The sequence below is a fragment of the Lissotriton helveticus genome, chromosome 2_1, assembly GCF_964261635.1.
Source record: "Lissotriton helveticus chromosome 2_1, aLisHel1.1, whole genome shotgun sequence".
NCBI classification, from domain to species: Eukaryota; Metazoa; Chordata; class Amphibia; order Caudata; family Salamandridae; genus Lissotriton; species Lissotriton helveticus.
The window spans coordinates 1,026,137,164-1,026,165,100 of NC_136059.1; the positions used below are offsets into that span (position 1 = coordinate 1,026,137,164).

The window sequence follows — 27,937 nt, forward strand, 5'->3', positions numbered from 1 at the left end:
CTGCACCTTGGTTCTCGGCTGCATTGGCTGAGAAGCGGAGGCTATGTAAAAAAGCCGAAAGGGAGTGGCGTCGCGCGTACAACATTAGTGCGAAGCAGATTTATAAAGGGCTAATTAAACAATATCATTGTGAATTGAGATATCTTGCTGGAGAAGAAAGCCTTCCTAGCCAGAAGAATAGAAGCGGCCACGAACACAGGCAAAGAAATATTTACTATTGTTAAAGAATTCATGTCTCCCTCCTCTTGTACTCCTCCATGCTCCTTTTCGGAAGAGTGGGTTTCCCAACTAGCCGCCTTTTTTACTAACAAAATTAAGACCATTCAGGACTCTTTTCTGGCCCTGGGTGCCAGGATAGCCCCGAGTGCCTTATCTGCATCTGCTGTTATGCCTACCCTTTCTACCTTCCCTGACCTTTCCTTGCCAGCTTCATTAAATTTTCTAGCCAAACTCAAATCGGGCTCCCCGTTGGACCCCTGTCCAGCTAAATTTCTTGCCAAATCAGCCTCAGCCATTAATGTTCTCATTAACGCTGTGCTCAATCTGTCATTGAGCTCAGGTATGGTTCCTCTGGCCCGGAAGCATGCTTTCATCTAACCGCTGCTGAAAAAGCCGAATCTCGACCCCTTGGCCCATGCTAGCTATAGCCCTATCTCCCTCCTGCCAGCCCTTGCTAAAGTTGTTGAGAAACATGTCCATCAATCTCTCTCCAACTTCCTTGAGGCGAATAACATCTTGCATAACACCCAGTCGGGCTTCCGCACCAATATGAGCACGGAAACGGCTCTACTGGAAGTGACGGAGGCCATCAAGGAGGTATTGGACGCTGGAGGCAAGGCCATGCTGGTCATGTTAGACCTTTCGGCGGCTTTTGACACCGTCCCCCACGGCAGCCTCCTTGCTAGGCTTAGGGAGATCGGGCTGCGTGGGACGGCGTTCAGTTGGTTCGAATCTTTTCTGACGGACCGCCGCCAAACGATCTGGGCCCCCCCGTACTCAGCCAGTATGCCGTCATTGGAGGTGGGAGTGCCTCAGGGTTCTATCCTGAGTCCCACTCTATTTAACATCTTTATGACCCCTCTGGCGGCTCTGGCTGAGTCTTTTGGAGCCCAGGTCGTTTCCTATGCCGATGACACCCAGCTCCTATTCACCTGTAAGAGGGGCGCCGACTTTGACGGAGAACGCATCAAGGGTTGTCTGGAAGCCGTGTTCAGCTGGTTCCCGTGCAACGGCCTGAAGTGCAACTCGGACAAGTCCGAGGTACTCTTTTTTGGTTGTTTATCAGACCCTAGATGGATGGAATGGTGGCCTCCGGCCATGTTCCCACCTTCCTCGGTGTCCACTTCAGCGAAAAATCTGGGAGTGTCAATTGACTGCGGTCTTACCCTGAAGCCCCAGATCCTCGGCTTAGTCGGCAAGTGCTTCGGCGTCCTCAAAATGCTGAGAAAGTTCCTTCCATTGCTATCCCTTGGCCATAGGATAATCACGGTACAGGCGTTAATTGGCTCTTGCTTGGACTATGCGAATTCGCTATATCTGGGACTGCCGGAGTATCTTCTCTCGCGTCTTCAGATAGTCCAAAATGCCGCGGCGCGTGCCATCTTTGGCCTTCACCAGAGATCCAGTGCCAGTGAACTTTTGTCTACTCTTCACTGGCTCCCGATCCGGAACGCATTGTTTTTAAAGTACTTACGTTGGCTTTCAAAGCCCTTCACGGATCTGGCGCGAGTTATATTAGGAAGCGGCTGTCTTTCTATCAGCCTTCCCGGGTGCTTAGATCAGCGTCGCAGGCCCTGGCGGTTGTGCCTGTGATTCAGCGAGCCCGTATTGGAGGCCGGTCTTTTAGACTCCGTGCCCCTCAGCTGTGGAACTCTCTACCGGCCACAATGAGAAAGTCGAGCAGTTTGCTGGCTTTCAGGAAGGAATTGAAGACCTGGCTTTTCGTCCAATAGAGTTAGTCACACTACGCCCACCCTGTTCCGCTTCTGGTTAAAGCGCCGGGACACTCCTCGGAGTAGCTGAGCGCTATATAAATCACGTTATAACATAACATAACATAACCAAGCAGTCTGATTACTTCCTCTATGATTTTAAGGAGCCCATGAAAAAATCTACAAGGGCCATCCCTATTGTAGACTTCATTTGGGAGGAAGGCATCAAGACAATGAGGAATCCAGCTACGGCGTTAGCAGTGCTGCCTAGGCTGCATAAAAATACATAGTACCAATGATTCACCGACATGTTTATTTGGTCATCCCAAGCCTGATTCTGTCATTATGCAAGCGGTCCAGCAATGCTCAAAGAACCCATCAATCCCTAACACAACACCACCAGATAGGGATGGGCGTCTGTCGGATAACATTGGCAAACCCTTTTCCACCATGGCAGCCACCACTGTGAGAGCGACCAACTTCGTTGCAATTTTAGGAGAATATAACAGTCAAATGCAGTCTGATATTGCTCAATACCTGGATCTCTTATCAATGGACACAAAAGCTGAAGCCAGGAAGATTCTCCAGGACAGAGAGAAGGTATTTGCGGAGATAATTGTTTGTGCAGTTGACATTTCCTCAACTGGATTGAGACAAATAATTGGAACAGCGGTACTTAGATTACTTTGTTGGCTGAAGGTAGCATCTTTCAACCAGAAATCCAAAACAAGATCCTGAATATTTTTATGATGGGGAAGCATTGTTCAGCAAGCATGTTGATGATGTTCAGCAAGCAGGTAGACAATGTTCTTCAAGCTATCAAGACAGATACGGAAACGACCAAGTCGCTAGGAGTCCAGGAAATGCGAAGACACCACTTTCGAAGGAAGCAGGGGTTCCTATTATTATAGAGGAGGATTTCAACCTTACAGGTAGCAGCAACCCTTTCAAAGTCCATATCTCTCCCAATACACCCAACCATCAGGCAACCACCTCCAGCGGCGTACAAGCAAACAACATGAGGTAAACAACCTCCCAGTGGCCAGAAAGCTGCGACCTTTCAACGGTGCTAGTTACCCCCACAATTTAAAAAAAACATCTTGGAGGCCGTATATCCAGTTATCTTTATTGTTCCTTATGACAGCGGGCAGATGGGTCCTGAATGTCATATCTCAAGGACACACTCTTGAAATTACCAGCAAACCACCGAATGTTCCCCCCAAAAGGGCCATCACCTCCCCATCTAAAACAACTTATCCTGAAATTACAACAATACTGGAAAAGGGTTCAGTAGAAGAGGTCCCAAAGACTCGGAGGGGGAATCTGTTTCTACTTCAGTTTCTTCCTGATACAGAAAAGTCTGGAGACTGGCACCATACCGTAGACCTTTGGAAACTCAACAAATACTTGAGAAAGCAATCTTTTTGCATGGTCACCCTGCAGGATATTTTACATCTCCCAATCATGGTGATCACATGACCGCTCTACATCTCCAGGATGCATACACCCATGTTCTGATTCACCCAGAACATTGAAAGTACCTGAGATTCAAGTTGGCGGGCATCCACTCCCAATTCAAAGACCTCCCCTTCGGTCTAGAATGAACTCCCTGTATCGTCAGCAAGTGTCTGGCTTCTTTGGCAGCTCATCTGCGAAGAGAAGGAGTGCAGGTATTCCCATACCTGGGTGACTGGTTAATAAGGCTGCCAAATCTCGACAGGCCACAACAGATACTTCAAACTGTCTCACACTCTTCAACAAACTGGGTATCACAGTCAACAAGCAAATATCATATTTTACACCGACAACACACATCTAAGACTTTGTCATCATGACAGATGTGTCCATAGAAGGATGGGGTGATCAAGTTCAGGATTTGACAATCAGTGGGAAATGGAACAACTTCGAAAAGAAGATGCACATAAACTGGCTGGAGCTCAAGGCCATATCACTTGCCCTAACATCGTTCCTGCCCAGAATAGCAAACTCATCAGTGCTAATCCGCATGAACAATACCTCCAGCATGCATTACATAAACAAACGGGGAGAAACAATGTGTAACAGCAAGCTCAAGAAATATGGAAGTGGGTCCTGCATAACCAGATAACACTGAAGGCAGAACATGGGCCTGGAGCAACCAGTGTCTTAGTGAATATATTAAGCAGAATGGCTACCAGTTGCCACGAGAGGGAACGAAATCAATAGATTCTAGAAAACCTCTACGCTTACTGGGTCAAACCAAATCTGGATCTGTTTGCAACTGTAAATGACAGTTCTATATCAGCTGACATCAGCAGAAGGGGTTGTGGGGGGAATGCGTTTTCAATCAGATGATCAAAGATCTTTGTGTACTCTTTTCCCCATCCCATTAATCCCAATGATCCTCAGGGAACAAAAGAGGGGAACTCTGCCAAATGATTTTGTTAGCTCCCAGATCACAGAGCCACTCTATATCTCCTAGCCACACCTTTTGAGACAGCAGGAGCAGAAAGAGGCTTTTTCCACACCTCCATAATGGGTTCAGTCAAAGCCTCATTAAATGGGAGTAATGGTTCCACAGCTGAGCTCAGTGAATGGAGAACCTCTGTAAGCAGATTTGATTTAAATTCAACAGTAGGCAATGTTAAACCTAAAAGTCCTGCTGCCTTTTTCATTACCACTTGATATGGTAGAACATCCTTAGAGGGTGCATCAGGACCTGATGGTAATACCCACTCTGGGGAAAATTCAAGACCACTAGCATCAGCTAGCTCCTCGAAATAATTTTCATCCAGCTCACCTTCTTCCAAGTCAGAATGAGACTCATAATACCTCTGTTCTTCCAGGAGACGTTGAGCTTCTCTCCTAGATCTCTGCTTAACACGGATTGCAGCCGGATCCACTGTCGACTCCGACGGCGCCGGAGCCGACGTCGGTACCGAATCCGCAGGTTTAGAAGGATGGTCCAGAGATTTGCTTGGAGCAGGCGACGCCGGTGCCGGAGTCGTCGACTTCGGTCGAGCCAGCGTCGATAACAGCGTCAACCTAGGTGGAGCTGGGTACTGCCACAGCGGAGTCGGGCCGGCATATACGGCATGAAAGGTGCCGGGGCATAAGAGTGAGGCACACCCAAATTAAATGCCATTGGACCCATAGGACCTGAAGGCGCTCCAGAGGGGTACCATGACCTCGAGAAAACACCATACATAGCGTTGAGAAACGCTGAAGGATCCTGACCTGGAGCTGGAAAAGGTGGATGATCACCTTCAGGTCGACCTCGAGGCAGATTCGAGTCTGTTTCAACAACAGGAGTCGATTCCTCTTCTTCATTAGGAACCTCACCGACCTCTTCTTGAGCTGGAGACGGTGCCGGGGTCGGGTCGGAAACCGGAGTCGGAGAATGAATTTGCGACTCCGAAGGCGAGGCCTCGCCTTCTTTCCTTTATCAGCCTTCAGTTTTGCCACAAGAAGCTTGGTCTCCCTTTCTCGCAGGGCCTTTGGATTCATTTTTTGACACGACGAACATACATCCACGTCGTGGTCGGAGCTCAAACACCAAATACAGTCCTGTTGTGGGTCCGTAACGGACATCATCTTCCCGCATTCCCTGCAGGGTTTAAATCCTGTTTTCTTTGTCGACATAACAAAGAGACAAAGAGGCAAGAGAATAGAGAAACGAAGAAAAACAGTAACAGAGTTACTAAAAGCTACTGAGTATCCCAGAAACCGTTGGCGTCGACGACGCGGAAAAAAGGGAACTGATGTCATCACGCCGGCGTGGGCCTATTGTAGGCGTCGGTGACGTCAGCGGAGTCGCGAGCGATGCCGTGTCTCTATGACGTCCAAGTCCACGTCGGCGCGAAGCTACAAAAAGAATTTCCGAATGTTGCTGGCGCAAGGGGGATATTCACAAGGTGAGGAATCCACAGGCAGCTATTGTATCTACCAGAAAAAGCGTTACCGAAGGTAAGTAACTTGTTCGTTAGCTCCCAGATGACTCAGACTGTTCTGGTTCACAAAATTCCTGTTTCTTTTGGAACAAGCCCACATTCAACTGAAGCTCATACCAGCGTTGCTGATGAGGAGCAACGGCCAGGTACATCATCCCAATCCGACATCACTACACTTGTCGGCCTGGCTCCTGAATTCAAAGAACTAGAAAGGTTAGATATTCCGGCTTCAGAGAGTTCCTCGCAAAGGCCAGGGCTGACACCACCAATAAGAAATATAAGCTCAAGTGGAAGCATTTCTGTCTGTAGTGTCAGGAAATGGGTTTTTATCCAATCTCATCTACTCCAGAACAAATCCTACCCTATCTTCTTCAATTGGCAAAATCTGGTCTCGCTCAATCATCAATTAAAGTACATCTAGCAGCAATATCCTGATTTTGAAGATCAGGTAAGCTATCTTCCCTGTGGTCGGCTAGAGTAATCAAGAAGTTTCTAAAGCTTTTCAGGGTGGTTCCTTCTATAAAGGAACCTGCTCCTGCTTGGCATCTACTTGTAATATCAGGACAATTGATGAAATCTCAGTTTGAACCGATTCACAAGACAGACTTAAAATATCTCACATGGAAAACAGCACTGCTGCTGGCACTAATTTCAGCAAGAAATGTTATTGACATCGAAACATTTATCATCAAGGAACGATGCATGCAATTTAAACACAACAGTATGGTATTAAAAACGAATTCGAAGTTAATACAAAAGTCCTTTCGGATTTCCACTTTAACCACATGCGCGCGGCGGGTTTCCCGCTGCGCGCGGATGTTTTTAAAACCCTGAGGTTCATGACGAGCTCAGCTCGTCATGAGCACACGACAGGTAAACCTCATGACGAGCTCAGCTCGTCATCGGCGCAGAAGGGGTTAATGAGCCCATAATATTAAGGATATTCTTTCCCAATTCACAGACTATGGCAGAAAGATCACTACAACGTTAGACATTAAAATGTGTATCAAAGTCTTAGACAGAACTAAACAACACCACAGAATGGATCAATTGTTTGTGACTTTTGGAAATCTACAAATAGGGTTCCAAGTTTCGAAGCAAAGCATAGCAAGATGGATCGCACCAGCTATCCAATTTTGCCACAAAAAAGCATTTAAGCCCTAATGCACAAAGTTAAGGCTCATTCTACCAGAGCTGTGTTCTCCTTGCTGGTGTGCCTAATTAACAAATATGCAGCAACATGGTCCAGCAGGCACACCTTTACGCAGCATAACTGCCTGGATTCCTCTGACAAGAACGATACGCCTGTGGGGCAAGCAGTGCTGCGCCATTTATTCAGTAAGGTAAGCTATTTCTAACTATCTTTCCCACCATCCGCTATGATATGATAATGTTGTTTTTTGCAAATGCTAGCTGCTATCTATTATGATTCAAGTATGTGAATCTATGATGAATCCAATACTGGAGGAGAAAATAAGTTACTTACCTCTAACTGTAGTTCTCCAATATATGTATCTTTCATTCACATGCAACCCACCCTCGCCTTCATAGAGGATCCCCTTATTTCTCGTGACTATTACCTCACACTTTTGCTGGACAAGCTGAGTGACTGGAGCCTCTGTGGTAAGGGTTCTAAATGGTGCTGTCACCAGATTGGCTGGGCTTTATGGCTTTTATAATGATGTTAATACATTATTAAAGTGAATGTCTTTTAACATTAACTTCTAGTTAGCTCTTTGACTGCTGCTTCCTGTGATACCTTTGGACTCCCACTTCAACAATGGGAAATAATTTCAGCATGCTTACAGGTAAGTAACTTATTTTCTTATTTGGCATTCACGTAAGAAGGCTTACTGAATCTCACTAAGGCTGCATATAGTAGGAGGAAGGTGAGGACAAGGAAAAATCATTGCATTTGCAGTTTAGATAGAGCTCATATGCTATTCCATTTTTCAAAACACATTCTGGATTTAGATAGTAAAAACTTAAACTATTTTCTTTTATAGAAGGTATCTTTATTCTTTCTTTATCTGGGTTTTTGCTTTGGTCTTGTTCACACTGTTTGCAGAATCACATCATTTTGGAGGGCAGCGCTGTTTTTCAGCTCTAGTCTTGCTCACATAATTAGCAGAGTCTCATGATTCATAAAGACAGCCAAAACCTGTTTTGCCCTTACTTGCTGATATAGGCTGTGAGGTTTTCAAGCCTTTTGAATAATTGGTTTAAGAGCAATACAATTGAAATTAATAGCCTGGTTGAGGGGGTGAAACCCTACTCAAGCAGCAACCACAATCCTTGTAAGGGTGAATTCACAGTAAGCCTCAAATTAACATGTGCTCAACCTTCTGGTAGCTTGGCACAGAGCAATCAGGCTTAACTTAGAGGTAATTTGTAAAGTATTTGTGCAGCACTTTGAACAGTAATAAAGTGAAAACACACCACCACAGGCATTCCACACCAAATTAAATTAATAAGGTAAAATGTAATAAATAAATCAAGACCAAAATGACAAAGGTCCAATCAGTAGAACTGGAGGAATGCAATTTTATAGTTTTAAGTAAAAATAGTTCCAAAAAGACCTTTGCGATGGCGGGCTGTGCATGTACGAAGTTTTGAGTCAAATGGGCCTATTCGTGGCCGCAAAGAGCCCAAAAACTTCAATTCATCCTCTCTGAAACCACACCAAGGGTCCAGGACCTGAGGGGCCCTACTTTGGGAGGTCAGGGACTTGCTCCAGCTGCTTTGGGTGCTGGTTCAGGTGATTGGGAGCCTGTTATGACCCTGTGGCTCCGAACAGGAAGTCAACACTCTAGCCCTGGGAGTCACTCTCAAAGTCATGGGTTCAGATGCACATCCAAATCCCTCTGACTCAGAAAGGAGGGCAGCAGGGAAGCAATCCAGCAAGGCAGCAGTCGAGCAAAGCAGTAGTCCTGCAGGGCAGCAGTCCATCAGAGTGGCAGTGCTTTCAGCAGCTCAGCAGTCCTTTTTCCTGGCAGAGTTTCCACAGTCTAGAAATGTACTGAAGAGTTGGTGTCTGAGGTCCAATATTTATACCAGGTGCCTCCTTTGAAATGGAAGAAGCTTCTTGAGGCTTCCCTTTGACGTGCACAGGTTTCCTGCCTCACAGGCCCTGTCTTCAGTTTAACTACAGGGGGTATACAGCCCATAATGTGGAGGCAGGACCCAGCATATTCAGGTGTAAGTAGGTCTGTCCCCTGCTACGTTCTCCCATCCTACCAGTGATGAAATATCCAGGCACACCTAAGCTGTCTATTGTATGCGACTGTCTAGAGGGAATCCACAAAGTCCAACTGTCAGCTACATTCAGCCATGTGACCCAGAGACAGGATGCAGGCACTAAATGGCTATTGCAGGAAAATACCAACTTTCTTAAAATATTATTTTAAAAATTGTAACTTAAAGTCAGACTTTACCATACAAGAGGGTTTTTTATTACAATTCCAAAGACACCAAACATGAACTGGTTACCTGTTCCCATTTGAAAGTTACAGCGTATTAAATGTAATAAGTGAACTCCTGGGAGAGGTAGCCCTTACAGTAGGGAATAACACATATTATAGTTTTTCGCTACCAGGAGATGCTAGACTTAAAAGAGAATATATGACGTTGCAACGCATGCGTTTACAATGCATGCCTATACAACACGGTCAGTACAACGACCTCGTTGTTACCAAGCATACCATTACAATGCAAGTCTTTACAACGAGTTGCTGTAGGGGACGCTGGAGTTTGGAATAGTATAATTTACTATTCCAACTCCAGTCTGTACAACAGTGGGAAAGTGTTGGATTGCATATCCAACACCTAAAGCCCGCTACAGCAAGTCATTGTAATGACTTGTGTTGTAATGGTATGTGTGGTAACAACACGGTCGTTGTACTGACCGTGTTGTAATGCAACTGCGTTGTACCAACAGCGTTATAAATGCTCTCTCCCCTTAAAAGTACATATGCAACTTTTAAGTGCACTGCATCATGCCCTCTGGGCTGTCCATGGACTACCCTTGGGGCTACTTCTGTGTATTAATAAAAAGGAAGGGTTGAGCCTGGCAAATAGTTTATTTTGGCAGGTCGAAATGGCAGTTTACAACTGCACACACAGTCTTCAGTAGCAAGCCTAAGACAGGTTTGAAAGGGCTTCTTAATTGGGTGGCACAATCAGTACGACAGTCCCACATTCAGCATTTAATTTACAGGCCCTGTGTACATGTAGTACCACTTTACTAGGATTTTACAAGTACATTAAATATGCAATTGGGGGTAAGACTATGTTACATTATTTTAAGGAGTGAGCACATGCACTTTAAGACTGGTGAGCAGTGGTAAAGTGCAAAGAGTTCTAAGGCCAGCAAAAACTAATTCAGCAATAATGAAGGAGGAAGACAAAAGGTTTGGGGGAAGACTACTCTAAAACTGGCAGGTCTAACAGCAAACATACTTCCATCACAAACACTTTATGAGCTAATGTGTTGATTACTATCATACTGGTAAAGCACTGCACACTCATGGTAGTAAAAAAATTTTGTAATTTTAAGTCATGGGTCTTAGCTGTCGTGTTCTTTATATAAGATCCAAATGATTAAAGGTTTAGGTTCAAAGGTCAAAAATGTGACTAACCTGGTAATACAAGATACTTTACTTGGACTTGATCACTTCTGTTTTCTAGCCTAGGGATAGGTGGGTAGGAAGAAAGTCACTAAAACTGTAAAGGAGCCAGTCAAGGGAAAGATGGAAAAGTTTAACTAAAGTAATTCATAGGCTTCCGAAATGGAGATTACTTTACCTAGAGGTACTAAGAAAGGCTATATCTGTAAGACAATTTAGTTTAACAAAGGATCAATTAGGGTAGCCACAATTTTAGTTAAGACATGAAAAGCTATTCTCCCATGCAACTTTATTCATTAATGAAAAAAGTATATTATCAAGAATCTAGGTGTGGAGGCCTGATACAGGAGTTGAAAAAGGAGAAGTTATGAAGGTTTGAAGACCTACAGTTGCTTTTTTCTTGTGCATAAAGTGCTTTTGCCTTGTGCTCTACCTGGTCTAAATAGCGTACCAATCAAATGATGGAAAGCTTTGGATGAGGAGTTCAAGAGTGATTGTGGTAAGTAATTTTCGTTTGAAAAACACTGAAGCATTTTGTATGCTATAAATATTCCATATTTCTTTATTTTTTACGAGCCATTAGAGGTAATTATCCCCTGGTGTTAAATTAGGGTAGTGATTGTCATTTGTACGACATCACATCCATAAGTAATTTTTGGGAAACTTTTCATACTTTTCCTTACAAAGTGAAACTATATGAAGCATAGACGTGAAAGTGGGAAGATGTTCTGTAGCTTTTGAGACGGAAAAAATATCTTACCTCAAAGGTTAGTCTTGAAAATGGGAAGAAAAACCCTTGGGCGACCTACTGCCCAAGCAAAGAATAACAAGTCACCTTAGTCTGGAAAAGATGGTTATATTGGTTATGATTGTGTATAGGTGAGGGGGGTTTGATAATTGTGTACTCCCTACACCCTGCATTGTACTTCAAATCCGCAACAAAACTACTTTAAGAAAATGTTTCTTTGCCTTGATTTTTATTCAGTTTTAGGGTAGGAATTGAGCAAATGTATTCATCTGTGCAAAACACTGATTACATGCGAACGGAATTGGGAGTGTGGTGGCAACGTATAATGTGTTTAAATGCCCCCTCTTAATTCCCCTTCAGCATCCTATCATATTGTGCTGGTTGGTATTAATTTTGAACCAGTTGGTAGGCTGCTGCCATGGGCCTAGATTGTGTTTCTAAAGTCGTTGGTTTGATTTGTCAAAGTAAGTCAATATTTTCTAACTATGAGGTTTTTTTTGCTTAGGAATTCCATCAGGTGTCGAAGGAGCCAAAGTCTGCCTCAACTGGTGTGAATCGTATTGGACCTATTGTTGTCCCAACGGCAGGCGAGGAGCAGCCGGTGGAATATAATCATCTGTCGAGGGACCTTGCTTGTAGAAAGAGCATCAGTACTTTACTCGAGGAGGAACGGAAGAAGACACCACACATTCTGGATTTTTCAAGTACTGACTGTGTTGCAGCAGTAAAACACCAGCAAATTGTTCAGAATGGGCCCCACCCTCCATGCCAGTGCCTTAATCAAGAAATAGTCAAGGGTTTTGACAGACTCGGTCTTCAGAGTGTTTCACGAAACAACAGTCAGCATAGCTTAGCAGGATGCACACCTGATTTGGAGGGCAGGACCAGTCTTACCACATTTCCTTGCAATAGAACATGTCATCATAATTCATCTTGTGAAAACAACCTCTTTGACCCGACATCGGTCCAACTGGGGCCAATGTGCTGCTCTGGTGTTGATCCGGAAGAAGACGATGACAGAAGCTCCCATTCTTCAGGGGAGCAGGTTATCCTTGGGTTGTCTGATTTAGAAACACTTCAACCCCTTCAGGATCCTGATCTCTATGTGGAAATTGTGAAAAACACCAAGTCTGTACCTGAATATACAGAAGTGGCATACCCGGATTACTTTGGTCATGTCCCTCCTCCATATAAAGAACCTATAGTAGAAAGACCTTACGGTGTACAACGGTAAGGCACATTTTTTATCTTACTGATTGTCTTGTAGGATGGGGTATGATGGAAGGCAATTCTGCACTATGTGTAGCACAAGTGAATACAAACATAATATTTCAAGCTATACAGAACAGATTACTTTCTTTTGTTCAACATTTTTTAACGCAGTACTGTTCGCAGGTAACCGAATAAAAAAATTAATTCATTTTATAATGAAGATGTTTTAGTATAATCATAAGATTTCAGAATGTATATTTTGGTTTATTATTTCTTTTAAACTGATTTTCTTACAATGGTGATTAGACTGCCAATAATCTCTGTGTGGTAACTTATGGTAAAATTGACTCATTTAAAATATCCTTTTATGCACGGGATGAAAAGGAGAAGTAACTTATCTGTAGACCAGTAGTTTCAAGCAGAGTGAAATGTTTTGTTTTCTGAGCATTGGTGCTGTTTAACATGTACGGTGTCGAATTTCCTACATGGAAGGTTCTTGGTACATTAAGGATTTTGAATGTGCCATTGATGACATGATTGCTGCTAGTTATAATAGCTCACTCCTTGATTATATTCTTAGGTGGTTGAGCTAGTAGTCTGTTACTGTTTTCACTGCATAAAAAAAGAATTGATACACCAAAGGCACAGTAACAATTTTCTTTGATGGCTGGTTTCAGTAGGAGCAAGTTTATTTAATTTTAGTTCGAGCCTAGCAGTTCGCATGTGCTGTCTGGAATACCTGCTGTGTTCAGCATACGGAGTGCAGTCCCACCTGCTGCTTGTCATTAGTTTACCTCCTGCATTGCTCTTTATTTCTGTCTCCTTATTGGCTGGCCCTCCAATGCATCACATCCGTTTGTTTTCTGGCAAGGAGCACCAGCCAACTACAGTTTACTTACGCTGTAGGTCTTTATGTGTTTTGTTTAGGGACTACTTTTTTTATTTTGTGGTAATAATATTGTATCACCACGGCGCTCACTTTCATATTTTTTTTTAAAATCGCTTGTATGTGCACTGGCGCCACACTTTATCTTTGAGCACTGTGCCCACTTTCATATTTTTTTTTAATAACTTGAATGTGCATGGGTGCCAAGCTTTATCTTTGAGCACGGCGCCCACTTTCATATTTTTTTTAATAACTTGTATGTGCATGGGTGCCAAGCTCTATCTTTGAGCACTTTCCAAAAAACTGTGGTTCATAGAGACCAATGGGTCTTTGGAGTGTTTTAGAGAAAACACAGTGTGTCCTATATATTTTTAGGGCCCACAATGTTTTTTTTTAAAGTTCTTTTTTATTAAACTGCAGCATCATACACAATCACAATAATACATACATATATCTTAAACTGACGGTAGAAGGAAGAGAGAACAATGCGATTCTAATCATCAACTGGGTGTCCTGAATGATTCTATATTTATTAATCTCGTGTCGACCTCCCCTCCCTTGCCCTGCCATGCGTTCTGTATTTCTCCCAGGCGCCCCAAATCTTTTCCCATTTCTTTGGGCATCCTCTGCTCTGGTAAACTACTTTCTCCGCTTGTTGGCACCAATCTAAATATCGTTTCCAATCTCTATTCTTTGGGGGTTCTATGGCTCCCCAAGCCCTAGCGATGTTCCTCTTTGCCACCACAGCAGTCTTAGGAACCAGAATTATACAGTATATCAAAGGCAAGTATAGAGCAGGACACTTATTAATATAATGCAATAAATGTATTCATTGCAGAGTATCATTTCAGTTTTCAAATTTTTTATATAAATATCATGATCCACTGCTCACAGATAAGTGAAAAGATGTGTTGTGGGGAGTGAGAAAACATTAAAACATGCATCAATTTAAACAACAAGAAGCTCAACACCTTTTTTGGCAATGTGTTCCATAATAAAATAAGGAGTTAGGTTGTTCTATGGTCGACTGTGTTTTGTTCTCATGTACTTGAGATCATCATCAGGACAGGTGTGTGAGCACCTAATATCGACAAGATAAAAATAAAAATAACGAATGTCCAGGTCAAACTTAAGAACCCCGAAAGCCTGCACAATTATATAATTATTCTTTTATACGGAGAACTTGCCTAATGTGTGAGGGAATGAGAAACCTAATTAGGAGACTTATTACCCAGGGACATAGCTAAAAAAGCCCCTGGTATTTATTAGGGGTTATTAATTAATTCAAACCATTTAGGTGATAGGTATAAATCAAGTTCTGTGTTAACTATGCAAGTCGTCTGAAATTGACTTACTTAATGTACGGCCGGCTGGACCAGCAGGGTGGTGGAGGCAGATCAAGTGAAGGCATGTAAATTTCGGCTCACAAAAGGAAGCCTGAGGGGGCTATCGATTCTGAAATTAGAAAGAGACCGCAAATCTAATCCAAAGATTGCACTGTATGCTTGTGTGATGCCTGCCCTGCCTTTGTGGGACACACTACCATGGTAATGAGAAGGCACAGAGACTACACATGCTGCTGCAAGTACCAAGACTGGACACAGTTGTTTAAAGACAGGTATGTGAATGAGCGGGTATATGAAGGAATTATAGAGAAAGGCACAATGACACAACCACGTGTAGGACTGGACACCATTAAGCGCAGGTTCTTGGGTTGGAATGAATACCGTCATTTGAAGACATGCAGACGAGCAGACAAAACCGGATATAGGAATTAATTCAATCACCTGCAGCCACATTGAGGAATCACATTAAGGGCACAGGCAAAAGTGAGCACATTGACATGCAGGAAGGGGCACCTCCACTACGTGCAGACTCACGGGGGAATGTGCACAATCACAGGAAAGTGTAAGTAGGAATGTTAACATTGTATGGCTTATTATTTTTATAGTTCTTTACATAACCATAAGTTTGCCCGAAGCAATTAGTTGGGTATTCGGAAAAGATGCAATCTCGGACAGGGAGCAAAAGACCCAACATGCAAGCACCTTGAGGAAAGGCACAATTATACTCCAGAATATAGAGAAATATGTCAATTCCAGATCCTACAGGGAACACACTTAAAGAGAAGCTGGCACAGTATATGGTCAGTACAATAAGCGGTTGTGACGTAATGTTTGAAAAAGCAATAGAAATAATCAGACAGGCCTTAAAGTAAATACAGTGCGGGATTGTTCAGAGAGAGGTATATGAAGCGAGGTTACCACATGACTCCATGTCACAAGGGCACACCTGTTCCACTTCATGACTTGTTCATACTGTTTTTCCAGGTGTGAAGTATACTTGTTGTAATTGAGCTGAATCAACAATAACATTCATAGAATTCACTGACGACGTAAATAAAAACCTGCTGATGAAAAACGAGTGACCTCATGACTGGATAATCTTTTGGGGATTTTAATTTAGAGCAGTAGGTCCACTGACAGACGCAAACTAAGGCAAGTACATGATCTAGCAGACACAATTGCATGGACAGGCCATGGAGACAGTGGCTTCCACCAGACACGGTTCAGGTGGTCTGCTGGCCCAGGGCTGTTGGGATTACTCCTGCATTCACTGTGAAGTGTTTGCATGGTTTTTGTATTTGAACACAGCACCCGCTTTTATATTTACTAAACCAATTGTTCTAAGTCTTGCAAGTGCCAGACCTATTTGTAAATTATTGTTTTTCCTGTAGTGTCATATTCTGTTTTGTCCTGCAGCTCATTTACAGACATACTTCAAAATATTGACCATCCATTTGCAGAGATTTAAATAAGACTCAGGTGAAATTACTGAAAATAACAAGTAATGCAATTATGGGGCCCAGACTCCAATTTACTCCTGTGGGATACTAATAATGGTACATATTTTCTTTTTATATATGGGCAGGATTAGCACCTTTTGAGGAGCCCCCAAAATACAAAGTCATGAATCCTTGGGTTTAGTAGATCAGTGGTGTATCTCATAGGTTAGATCCATGGAGGTCATCTGCTTTGCAGGTAGTATACGGGCATCTCTGACTTTTTAAAGCTTCCCGAAGCTAGAGTGTTCAACTGCTCTGTGACATCCCTGGTCTCACTTTGTCAGGCTGATGCTGGATGTCACACTGGTTTTTATATCCAGCTCTGTCTTTATTTTCATGCTGTGATTTTTTTCTAGGATACTAGTTTTATTTTGGCTTATTGAGATCTCCAGGCACTCAGAGTAGATGTTGCTAAGCTCTGACAGCTGGATGTTCTGTGCAGGTTACCTGTCTGACATTCCTCTTTTAATTAATGTGAGGTGTCTGCTTCTAGGCTGCCCAGGTTTCACCCTGCTAACCCCCTCTCTTTCTGTCTCACTACTTCTAGTTACATGAAGATAAACTGCTTGTCTATTGTAGTTAATATTGAATGTCCTACTGTCTGTAGGCCTAGCCTTTGGCAGTAACGTGTTTACTATGGAAATGCATTCTAAACAAGCACGCACCTGTGGTGCTTCAGATGTTTCTCCCTTCCGATGCGGATTTGGACGTTCTCCACATAGATGCAGGCAGATTATTTTAATCTGATCAGGAGGCAGTAGCTGTGGGGGATCAAGGGATAGGCTTATCCAGCCAGGGGGATAAGGACGACCCGGTGTTACCTCACTTAGAGGCAAAGGAAATCCAGAGAGGAAAGGTGCTGGAGATACATGTTGAGTGTGGTGCCCTCAGTGCCATTACGCATACCAATAACCAGAGGTAGGCTTAAGGACTGCCTACAGCTCTATCCTAGCCCATACCTCCACCACAGCACTGCTCTTATTTTGTTGTTAATGGACACATAAATTGTCCCACAATCCCGTTCTGCAGCTGAAAGGGACAGGAAGAAAGACTTTCAGGATGTGAAGAAAGTGTTTGAGGCATGTGTGCTGTAGATACACATGTTTTGCATACTCCTGCCATCTAGTGTTGGGTACGGATGTTTGCAAGTTGTTTTTCTTCGAAGAAGTCTTTTCTAGTCACGAGGTAAGGTGACTCCTCCCTTCGGTGATAGTGCACATGGTCATCAACTCCATTGTTAGATTGCTTTTTTCCGCCATTGGGTTCGGACGTGTATTGCTGCGCTCTGGTTCGAAACCGTTCTTCGGGTTTCCCTCTACGCGCAATCCTCTCTACCCTCGACGGTATTGTTTCGCACTTCTCTGCATATCGTTTCGACATCGGAATCGACTTTCGATCAGGAAAGCTTCGTTGGTCGCCTTCAGGCCCTAACCGCGCTGACTTAGCTCTCCGTCGATGAATCGGACTCCGATTAAATTCTGTCCTCAGTGCCGCGCAAAGTATTCGCGCACTGGCTCACACAGGGTGTGCAACTTGTGCTTTTCTGCGGAGCACATGGAAGAAGACTACGACGCTTGCAAATTGTTCAGATTGAAGACGACTGTTCGTGATAGTCGGGCTCGATGCCGAGAGATGAAGCATCGAAGACATGCCGGGCATCTTCGGTGAAGACTCCAGCCAAGAAGAAATCGAGGCATCAGCTGCAGAGGATAAGGAAGCCTTCTTCGAAGAAGAATCAGACTCGGAGCTCGAGATAGACCTCAACACCGAAGAACTGCTGCAGGGGCAAGGTGACGTGAGTCTCGAACACCCCTTGCCCCCACAGACTATTTAGAAAAAACACAAGGCTTCGGCACCACAATGAAGTTTCCGATGGCTCACCTACGGGCCCGGCATCGGAACCACCAGTCAAGCCTTCCGGCTCGTTACCGAGTCGACAAAAGTCCTCTACAGAGCCGAAAGCCTTCGGTTCCAAGCAGAAGTTCGGCTCAGAGCCGAGATCCCCCGCGCCACAAGCCAAGCAACCTTTGGAGACAAAACCTTCCGCACTGAAAGGCCAGTCTCCGTTGGCACCGAAACACCGGCACCGTAAACTTAGGCGCTAAAACAGAAGGAGAGAACCATTCGGATCCGAAAGTGGACACTATTCCCTTAACACCCGATCCAAAGCAAAAAAGGCTACATATTAATCCTGACACTGGCCATATTCACATAAAAACACCTCAGAAACGCAAGCTTCAAGAAGAGGACACTTCCTACAAAATCCCCTTGAAGAAAAAATCTGTGGCTACTAGTCCTTTTCATTTACCACCACTTGCACCTTCGTCACCAACTGAGAATCCTTTGCAGATTATGCCTCAGGATTCTCCTCAATCTCATTATGACGATGATGATGCAGATGATGGGGGGATTAATATTCCAATAGATCCATGGACAGATTACACAGTGGATCCCCCAGGTGATACTGATCCAGACCTTTACCCAGCCAAACCATATCCTCCAGACAACAATGCATCACACCAAGAACTCATTGCTAGGGCTGCACATTACCATGGATTAGAGCTCCACAAAGAATAACTAGAAGTTTGAGACATTAGCATTCACACATAGGTCCTCACAATCACTTCCAATGCTTAAAGGCATGATGCGACATGCTGATGATATTTTTAAAGATTCAGTCAGAGCCTGCACCTTAACTCCTACAGTGGACAAAAAATATAAGGCCCCTCCCACAGACCCCATCTTTATCAAGGGACAATTGCCATTAGATTCCCTAGTGGTATCAAATGCTTGTAAGCGAGCAAATTCTCAAACATCAGGAGATGCTACTCCTCCAGATAAAGAGTCCTAACTCATTGACGCTTCTGGCAAGCGCATAGCTGCTCATGCAGAAAATCAATGGCGCATTAAAAAAACCCTAAGCCTTTTAGCCAGGTATGACAGGGCACACTGGGACATAAAGGAGCAATTGCTCCAATATCTCCCAGATGAGCATAAGGCTAAGCCACAGCACTTAGTAAATGAGGGAAAGATCATTTCAAATTCCTCTATTCGATGTGGTCTAGATGCCGCAGACACGCAGCTATAGATTTTAACACCAGCATCCTGCTCAGGAGACATAATTGGTTAAGGATTTCTGGGTTTTACCTGAGGTCCAATAATCGATCCTTAACGCACCCCTTGAAAAAGAACACCTATTTGGTCCTAATTTTGACCAGGCGTTAGACAAGATAAAAAAGGACACTGTAGTCGCTAAATCTATGGGAGCTCTTCAGACTGCATCCAACAGAGGTTCCTTTCGTGGCTCCTCCTACAGAGGATGGTCAAAAACCCCATCCCCCAGATCAAAATACCTCAACTTATAAAGATAACAACCAGTCCTCTCCATCCAGGGGATTTTTTCAAAGAGGTTAGAGAGGCAACAGCTTTAAGGGTTGGGGCAACACACTCCGTAACGCTCCTTCCCCCAACAAACAGTGACTTGCTCACACTTCCCCCCCGATAATAACACACCTGTCGGGGGAAGACTTCAACAATTTTCCCCATTTGGCAGTCTACAACATCAGACAAAAGGGTGCTTGGAATTATCCAACATGATTGTTGCCTGGAGCTTACCAGCAATCCCCGAAATATTCCACCTCGATCTCACAAGTTATCTCCAGAACACATACATTTGCTAAAACAGGAGGTCCAGTCCCTCTTACTAAAAGGGGCAATAGAGCTAGTTCCAATACAATACCAGGGCTCAGGGGTTTACTCTCTGTAGTTTCTCATCCCCAAAAAGGATGGATCCCTAAGACCTATTCTAGATCTGAGAGAGCTAAACCGTTGCATACTGTCAGAGTATTTTTACATGGTGACACTTCAACAGATACTCTTACTTCTACAAAGAGCAGACTTTATGTCTACTCTAGATTCAAGAGGCATATTTTCATGTTTCAATTCATCCGGCTCATCGCAAATACTTGAGATTTGTGATAGCAGGCAAGCATTACCAGTTCAAGGTACTTCCCTTCTGAGTTACTACAGCGCCCAGAGTCTTTACCAAATGTCTGACAGTAGTTGCTGCCCATCTCGGAAGACAACAAATTCACGTCTTCCCCTATCTAGACGACTAGCTCATCAAAGCCAGCACTCACCAGAACTGTTTACAGCACACACAGATCACAATGGATCTTCTTCATCAACTGGGCTTCACCATCAATGCACAAGAACTCTCACCTGCATCCCTCAGAGATGCAGTCTCTTATCTAGGAGCCAGTCTAGACACAGTGAAAGCTTTAGCCTCTCCCAATGTAGACAGATTACACGATATTCAAGCTACCATTCTACAGTTTCAACCCAACCAAGCATTACCATCCATGTTCATGCAACTACTGCAAATGATGGCCTCTTGCATCGCAATTTTACCCATGTAAGGCATCACATGCGCCCCCTACAAGAGTGCTCAGCACGTCATTGGAATCAATCACAGGGTCTATTGTCTGATCTAGTGTTGTTAGACAGCCGTACCCATTGCTCTCTGCAGTGCTGGAACCCACAAAGCTTATCAGCAGGCCGGCCTTTCATCGACCCTGTTCCACAGATCGTGCTTGCAGCAGACGAATCTCTAACAGGTTGGGGGGGCTCATCTAAAAAATTACACAATACAAGGCATGTGGAGCAACAAGCATAAGACTCTCCACATCAACTATCTAGAGCTCTTGGCTGTTTTCCTAGACCTAAAAGCTTTTCAAACTCATCTGATAGTCAATACTGTCCTAGTCCGAATGGACAACATGACAGCATAGTATTATGTGTAGAAGCAAGGGGGACACACTCTCTCCAACTGTCAACACTTGCTCAAGCCATTTGGAATTGGGAGATCCATCACAAGATTTATCTTCTGTCAGAACATCTCCCAGGAGTAAACAATCAAATAGCCAATCTCCTCAGCAGAAGGAGGCAGCAAATTCACGAGTGGGAACTTCACCCACAAGTTCTCCTTCCGTACGTCTAACAGTGGGGATTTCCACAAATAGACCTACTCACCACAGCCGAAAACGCAAAATGCCCACACCCACTATCAAAGGGCAATGCCCTATGGATGAACTGGTCAGGGATATTTTCCTATGCTTTTCCGCCTCTCCCGCTCATTTCATGGGTGGTTCGGAAACTCAGGCAATCATCCCTAACACTAATTTTGGTAGCTCCCACATGGGCTCGTCAACCATGGTACACAACCCTGTTGGAGCTGTCACTAGTTCCACATCCAAAACTACACCTGAACTTCAGTCTCTTCTCACAGAACCATGGAGAAATCAGACCTCCAAATCCCAAAGAAATGAATTTAGCGATCTGGCTCCTGAAGTCATAGAGTTGGTTATTTAAATTTACCAGCAGACTGTATGACTATTCTAAAAGCAGCAAGACAGACTACCACCAGAGCTTGCTATGCTGCAAAATGGAAGAGATTAGCTGAATATTGCAATAACAACAAAATCAATCCTTTAGATGTTTCTATACAAAACATTATTTGTTATTTGTTACATTTACAATGAACAGGACTGGCTTACACTTCTATTTTCGTTTGCACCTTGCAGGAGTAGCTGTGTACTTAAAGCAGAATAGGCAACATCTGCCACTATTCAGAGTTCCAGTAATGAAGACCTTCATGGAAGGCTTAGGAAGGGTAATACCACCATGGATTCCTCTGGTCCCAGTGTGGAATATCAACATTGTTCTCACAAGTCTCATGGGTCCACCTTTTGAACCACTACACAAGTGCCCTTTACAGTTTCTCTCATGGTTAAGTTGCTTTCTTCATTGCTATCACATCACTGAGGAAAGTTGGTGAGCTACAGGCCTTAACGCTAGAAGAACCTTTCTTTCAGCTACACAAAGACATGATAGTTCTCTGTACCAACCCTAAATTCCTTCCCAGAATAGTTTCTGCTTTTCATATAAACCAATCGGTTGAGTTACCAGTTTTCTTTCCTCAACCCGAGTCTGTAGCAGAACGCGCTCTTCACACTCTTGACGTTAAAAGAGATTTATTGTACTACATAAATAGGACAAAACACTTCAGCAAAAACAAAACAACTGCTTGTAGCATTTGCTCCACCTCATAAAGGCAATCCTATCTCTGAATCTGGTATTGGGAGATGGATTGTTAAATGCATTCAATCATGCAATGCTAAAGCCAAAAGGACTTTGACTATACCCCCTACAGCGCATTCTACTGGTAAAATAGGGCCTTCTGTGACCTTTTTAGGTACATTCCTCTAGCTGACATATGTAAAGCAGTTACATGGTCTACACCACACACATTTACCAAGCACTATTGTGTAGATGTGTTAGCAAGACAACAGGCTAATGTAGGCCAAGCAGTACTTAAAACACTGTTCCAAACAACTGCAACATCTACAGGTTAGCCACCACTGTGGGAGAATACTGCTTTATAATCTATGCAAAGCATGTGTATCTACAGCACACATGCCTCAAATGGATAATTTTACTTACCCAGTAAGCATCTGTTCTTGGCATGTAGAGCTGTAGATTCACATGCGCCTTCCCGGGTACCTGTAGTTGTTGCAGTTCTTCACTATACATTTGTACGCATGGACATCTCTATATTACACTTAATTACTCCATTCTCACCCTCTTGCGGGAAAACAATCTAACAATGGAGTTGATGACCATGCGCACTATCACCGAAAGGAGGAGTCACCTTACCGTGTGACTAAGAAAGACTTCTTCGAAGAAAAACAACTTGCAAACATCCGGACCCAACACTAGATGGCAGGAGTATGCAAAGCATGTTTATCTACAGCGCACATGCCTCGAACACTTTTTTTCACTTACTTGCTGTCCCTCCCAGCTGCAGAGGGGGATTGTGGGACACTTTCTGTGCCCATTAACAGCAAAATAAGAGCAGTGCCAAGGTGGTGGTTCAGGCTAGGATAGAGCTGTAGGCAGTCCTTAAGCCTACCTCTGGTAATTGGTATGCATAATGACACTGAGGGCACCACACTCAACATGTATCTCCAGCACCTTTCCTCTCTGGATTTCCTTTGCCACTAAGTGAGGTAACACCGGGTTGTCCTTATCCCCTAGCTGGAAAAGCCTATCCCTTGATCCCCCACAGCTGCTGCCTCCTGATCGGATTAAAATAATATGCCTGCATCTATGTGGAGAACGTCCCAATCTGCATCAGAAGGGAGAAACATCTGAAGCACCACAGGTGCATGCTTGTTTAGAATGTATTTCCATACTTAACACGTTGCTGCCAAAGGCTAGGCCTACAGACAGTAGGACATTCAATATTAACTACAATAGACAAGCAGTTTGTCTTCATGTAACTAGAAGCAGTAAAACAGAAAGAGGAGGTTAGCAGGGTAAAACCTGAGTAGCCTAGAAGCAGACACCTCACATTAATTAAAAGAGGAATGTCAGACAGGTAACCTGCAAAGAACATCCAGCTGTCAGAGCTTAGCAACATCTACTCTGAATGCCTGGAGATCTCAATAAGCCAAAATGAAACTAGTCTCCTAGAAAAAATCACAGTATAAGAATAAAGACAGAGCTGGATATAAAACACAGTGTGACATCCAGCATCAGCCTGACAAAGTGAGACCAGGGATGTCACAGAGCAGTTGAACACTCTAGCTTCGGGAAGCTTTAAAAACTCAGAAATGACCGTATACTACCTGCAAAGCAGATGACCTCCATGGATCTAACCTATGAGATACACCACTGATCTACTAAACCCAAGGATTCATGACTTTGTATTTTGGGGGCTCCTCAAAAGGTGCTGATCCTGCCCATATATAAAAAGAAAATATGTACCATTATTAGTATCACACAGGAGTAAATTGGAGTCTGGGCCCCATAATTGCATTACTTAATATTTTTATTAATTTTCTACTTTCGTGAGTCTCATTTAAATCTGTGCAATTGGACAGTCACTATTATGGAGTATGTCTGTAAATGAGCTGCAGGACGAAACAAAATATGACACTACAGGAAAAACAAGCATTTACAAATCAATAGGTTTGGCATTTGCAAGACTTAGAACAATTGGTTTAGTAGATTTAAAAGCGGGTACAGTGTTCAAATATAAACCCCATGCAAACACTTCCCAGTGAATGCGGGATAATCCAACAGCCCTGGGTCAGCAGACTTGAATTTTCTAACCTTCCTCCCGTGCTTTTGCACAGTAAAAACAGACAAGAGGACCAAAAAAAAGCAGCTGTCCAGGAAACCTGCACCGTGTCTACTGGAAGTCACTGTCTCCATGGCCTGTCCATGCAATTGTGTCTGCTAGATCATGTACTTGCCTTAGTTTGCGTCTGTCAGTGGACCTGCTGCTCTAAATTAAAATCCCCATAAGAGTATCCAATCATGAGGGCACCCGTTTTTCATCAGCAGGTTTTTATTTACGTCGTCCGCGAATTCTGGGTATGTTATTGTTTATTCAGCTCAATTACAACATACTTCTCCTGGAAAAAAACGGTTTGAACAAGTCATGACGTGGAACAGGTGTGCCCTTGTGACATGGAGTCATGTGGTAACCTCGCTTCATATACCTCTGTGAACACTCCTGCACTGTATTTACTTTAAGGCCTGTCTGATTATTTATATTGCTTTTTCAAACATTACGTCACAACCACTTACTGTACTGACCTTATACTGTGTCAGCTCTACATGCGAAGATCAGATGCTTACTGGGTAAGTAACATTATCCTTCCGGAGGTAACACACGCAGACCATTGCCGTTGCCGTTTTCCAAGCATACTCCTAGCAATCCTTTATGCATTTTATTTTCTCATGACAAAACATATGCATGTATATGTATACACCAGTGAAAATCAGCCTTGCAAGTGCAATTGCTACATTTTTGCTTCATCATGAGATAAGGATTTTTCTTAATGAATTCTCATAAATGTGTATAGTGTCTAAGTTTATAAAATCAAGGGACATTTTAGCCTTGAAACACTTACTTCCTGCAGTATATTTCCTCACATGAAATTCTTTGTGTGAGTAATTCATTTTACAAGTGCCCACCTTTTGTATGTATAAGGCAAACTTACACTTGAAAAGAAAAGGGCACGTAAAAGTACGATCTGAAAGCACATTGCAGAATTATTATAGTTGTAAAATATAAATGTCCAGACACTGATATAGAACTCAGCTCACAATTTTGGCCAACAAAAGAACGAAGGCATACTGAGGTGAAGTGGTTTACTCGTGCTTTCTTACGCAGCACCTGACTCTTGAGAGTTTGGTGGTTCAAGCCTCCATCAGCAAAGGCAACCCTATTGCATTCCCTACAATGCTTCCGAATGGAGTAAAAAAGAACTGAGGTGTTCAGAAAGCATATGTTCTCTGCCGCCAGTTTAGCATTAAGGTCAGTCAATGCGGTCTGCCTATTAGGCCATTGTACGTATTTCCTCTGGGACATGGCCAGCCAGATCTTGCTGGTGGTGCTGGAGGAGACCTCTGTGGCTCAAACCATTCAGGATAGTCAGGATACCGCAAAATATGTAATTATGGCTGCCCTGGATACTACTGACTTCTTGGGCCGTCTGGTGCTCCATAATCACACAAGAATTGTTTTCTGGGGACGTGCTGTAATTTCTAATGCTGTGACTTTTGGCGAAAATGTAATTCTGCTCCTTGAATGCTTTAAGAAAAGCAGACCCACAGCATGTTCCTTGGGCCTATCCACCCCTGCTTAACAAGTTCCTCACTAGTTCTGACCTTTTTGAGGCTACTCCAGATGGTTGGCATGTAAGCAGCTCCGGGACCTGCCACCACCACAGCAGTCATCTCAGTCCTTTTGAGGCCGGGCATGTAGATCAAACATTATGCGGATAATCATGGGCACCATTCAACTCAGCAACCCCGCTCCTACCCCTCCAGCATCAGCTGCCAAGCCACTTTAATTTTCCCATAGCAGTGCACATCCACCCTGTGGGATTCAGGATCAGACATTTTCTTCCAGGCTGGCAGCTCGTTTAAGTTGACAGCCATATAAGGACAGAGGACTTTGTCCTACTTAGGATGTGTAAAAGGGTCAACATTCATAAAAAGGTTATGGGCAATTTGGGAATTTTGTAATAATCAAACCTCATAGAATAAAATAAAGGATGCAGTCAAAAAAGGTGATGGATCACTCAGAAGCCTCTAAGCTCCCGCGTTACAAAATGGAAGTGGACAGGCACATCCAATATAAATTTGCACTACTGATAAAGCAAATAGCAGTACACAAGGAGTGGTATAAGCAAAAAATATGCATCCAAAAAACACATTTACTCTTGGTACAGTGAAAGGGAATTAGTTGACTGTAACCACTGATTATGTTAAGGGTATATATATATATTTATGAAAAATGCTATAAAGGGTTGAATGAGAAAACTGTAAATGATGGCAATGTATAACATCTTCAGGTGAATATTTTTATGATGATAAAAACAATTAAATATATTTTAAACAATTATTTCATCTCAGATTGAAAAACATTCTTGGCTAGACTCGCGTAATCCGTTGATAAGGAAACAGTAAAACACTTACTCCACCTGACATCCACTTCATATTCACAGTTCATCATATATCGCACAGGTAACATGAATACAATGAATATTTATATACAGTGTTCATATAAACACAACAGTAAGTAAGTCATGCACGCACAATCTCCATAATGCACCACATTTAGCACCGCATGCATCTAGAGAGAAAATATTCAAACACCTCAACTTGCAGGAGGATACTAATCATCATATCTCAACCACACCAGAAATTATGCTACACCACTCATGCATGCATCCCTAACGTTTTCAGCATTAGAACTCATGCAAACACCAAATCCTCAAGACCAAGTTCATAAGCCACAAAAATATACTTATATAACTCGGGAAATATTTCCTACATTAGAACACATGTAATTCCAAACCAGTATTCTAGAATTCCTCATTTTAATATTAAATCTAAACCTTAAGTGACAAGTATATAATAATAGAATCCATTCCTAGAGTACACATCATCTTTTTGTATGTAAAACAATCTCATTTTCACATACCTTAAATTCATGTACAATTGCAATTTCAAATTTCCTTACAAAGCTATTCTCCAAAATTCTCCAGACAGTTTGTAGGTACCATATACATTTCCAAATGTAGTTTATTCTGCCCTTTAGAAACTCTGGGCTTTTTTGTAGTTTGGTAAAGTATGACATTGAACAAAAAAGTGGTGGTTATACCGTTTTCCATAATTATAGTGCCATTGACATTAGTGCACACTTAACACAATGGACGAGACAACGTCCACCTTTTGCAGGATGTCCTGCTTCTACCAAACTCTAAGGCCCATTGTATGTTCTATATAGTTACATATTTTTCTAAATTAATAGGACTCCATTTTCTATACATTTTAGAAATGGGATATAAAGTACCCCTGCGGTAAATTATAAGGCTAATGTACGTCACTGAGGAGTTGCATGACCATATAGAGGAATGAAGCCCGAAAACAGAGTTCCTTTATATGGTGACTTGCAATTTCATTATCCTGTACGGCAGGGGATATTTTATTCCTTAACATACATAGTCATACCATTACCTTTCCCACATACCACTTAAATCCTTAGTGCGTATCGCTTTCATATGAAAGAATGAACAGGTTTGCAGTCAAGAATAATAATAATAGAACCTCTAGTGCAAAATTAAACACATCCCAAAATGTTGTTTCATATTTTTTGCACAAAGCTGTTAGAATCACTTTA

At 43.0% G+C, this 27,937-nt stretch overlaps 1 protein-coding gene across 2 annotated transcripts in view; it reads left to right on the forward strand.

Annotated features, from left to right (window-relative positions):
* AGTPBP1 (ATP/GTP binding carboxypeptidase 1) overlaps window positions 1–27,937 on the forward strand; it is a 1,069,504-nt gene that overhangs the window by 624,570 nt on the left and 416,997 nt on the right. For both annotated transcript variants that reach the window (XM_078675801.1, XM_078675802.1), the window contains exon 14: window positions 11,739–12,463. In XM_078675801.1, the coding sequence (XP_078531927.1) occupies window positions 11,739–12,463 (725 nt within the window). The remainder of the gene's footprint in view (window positions 1–11,738; window positions 12,464–27,937) is intronic.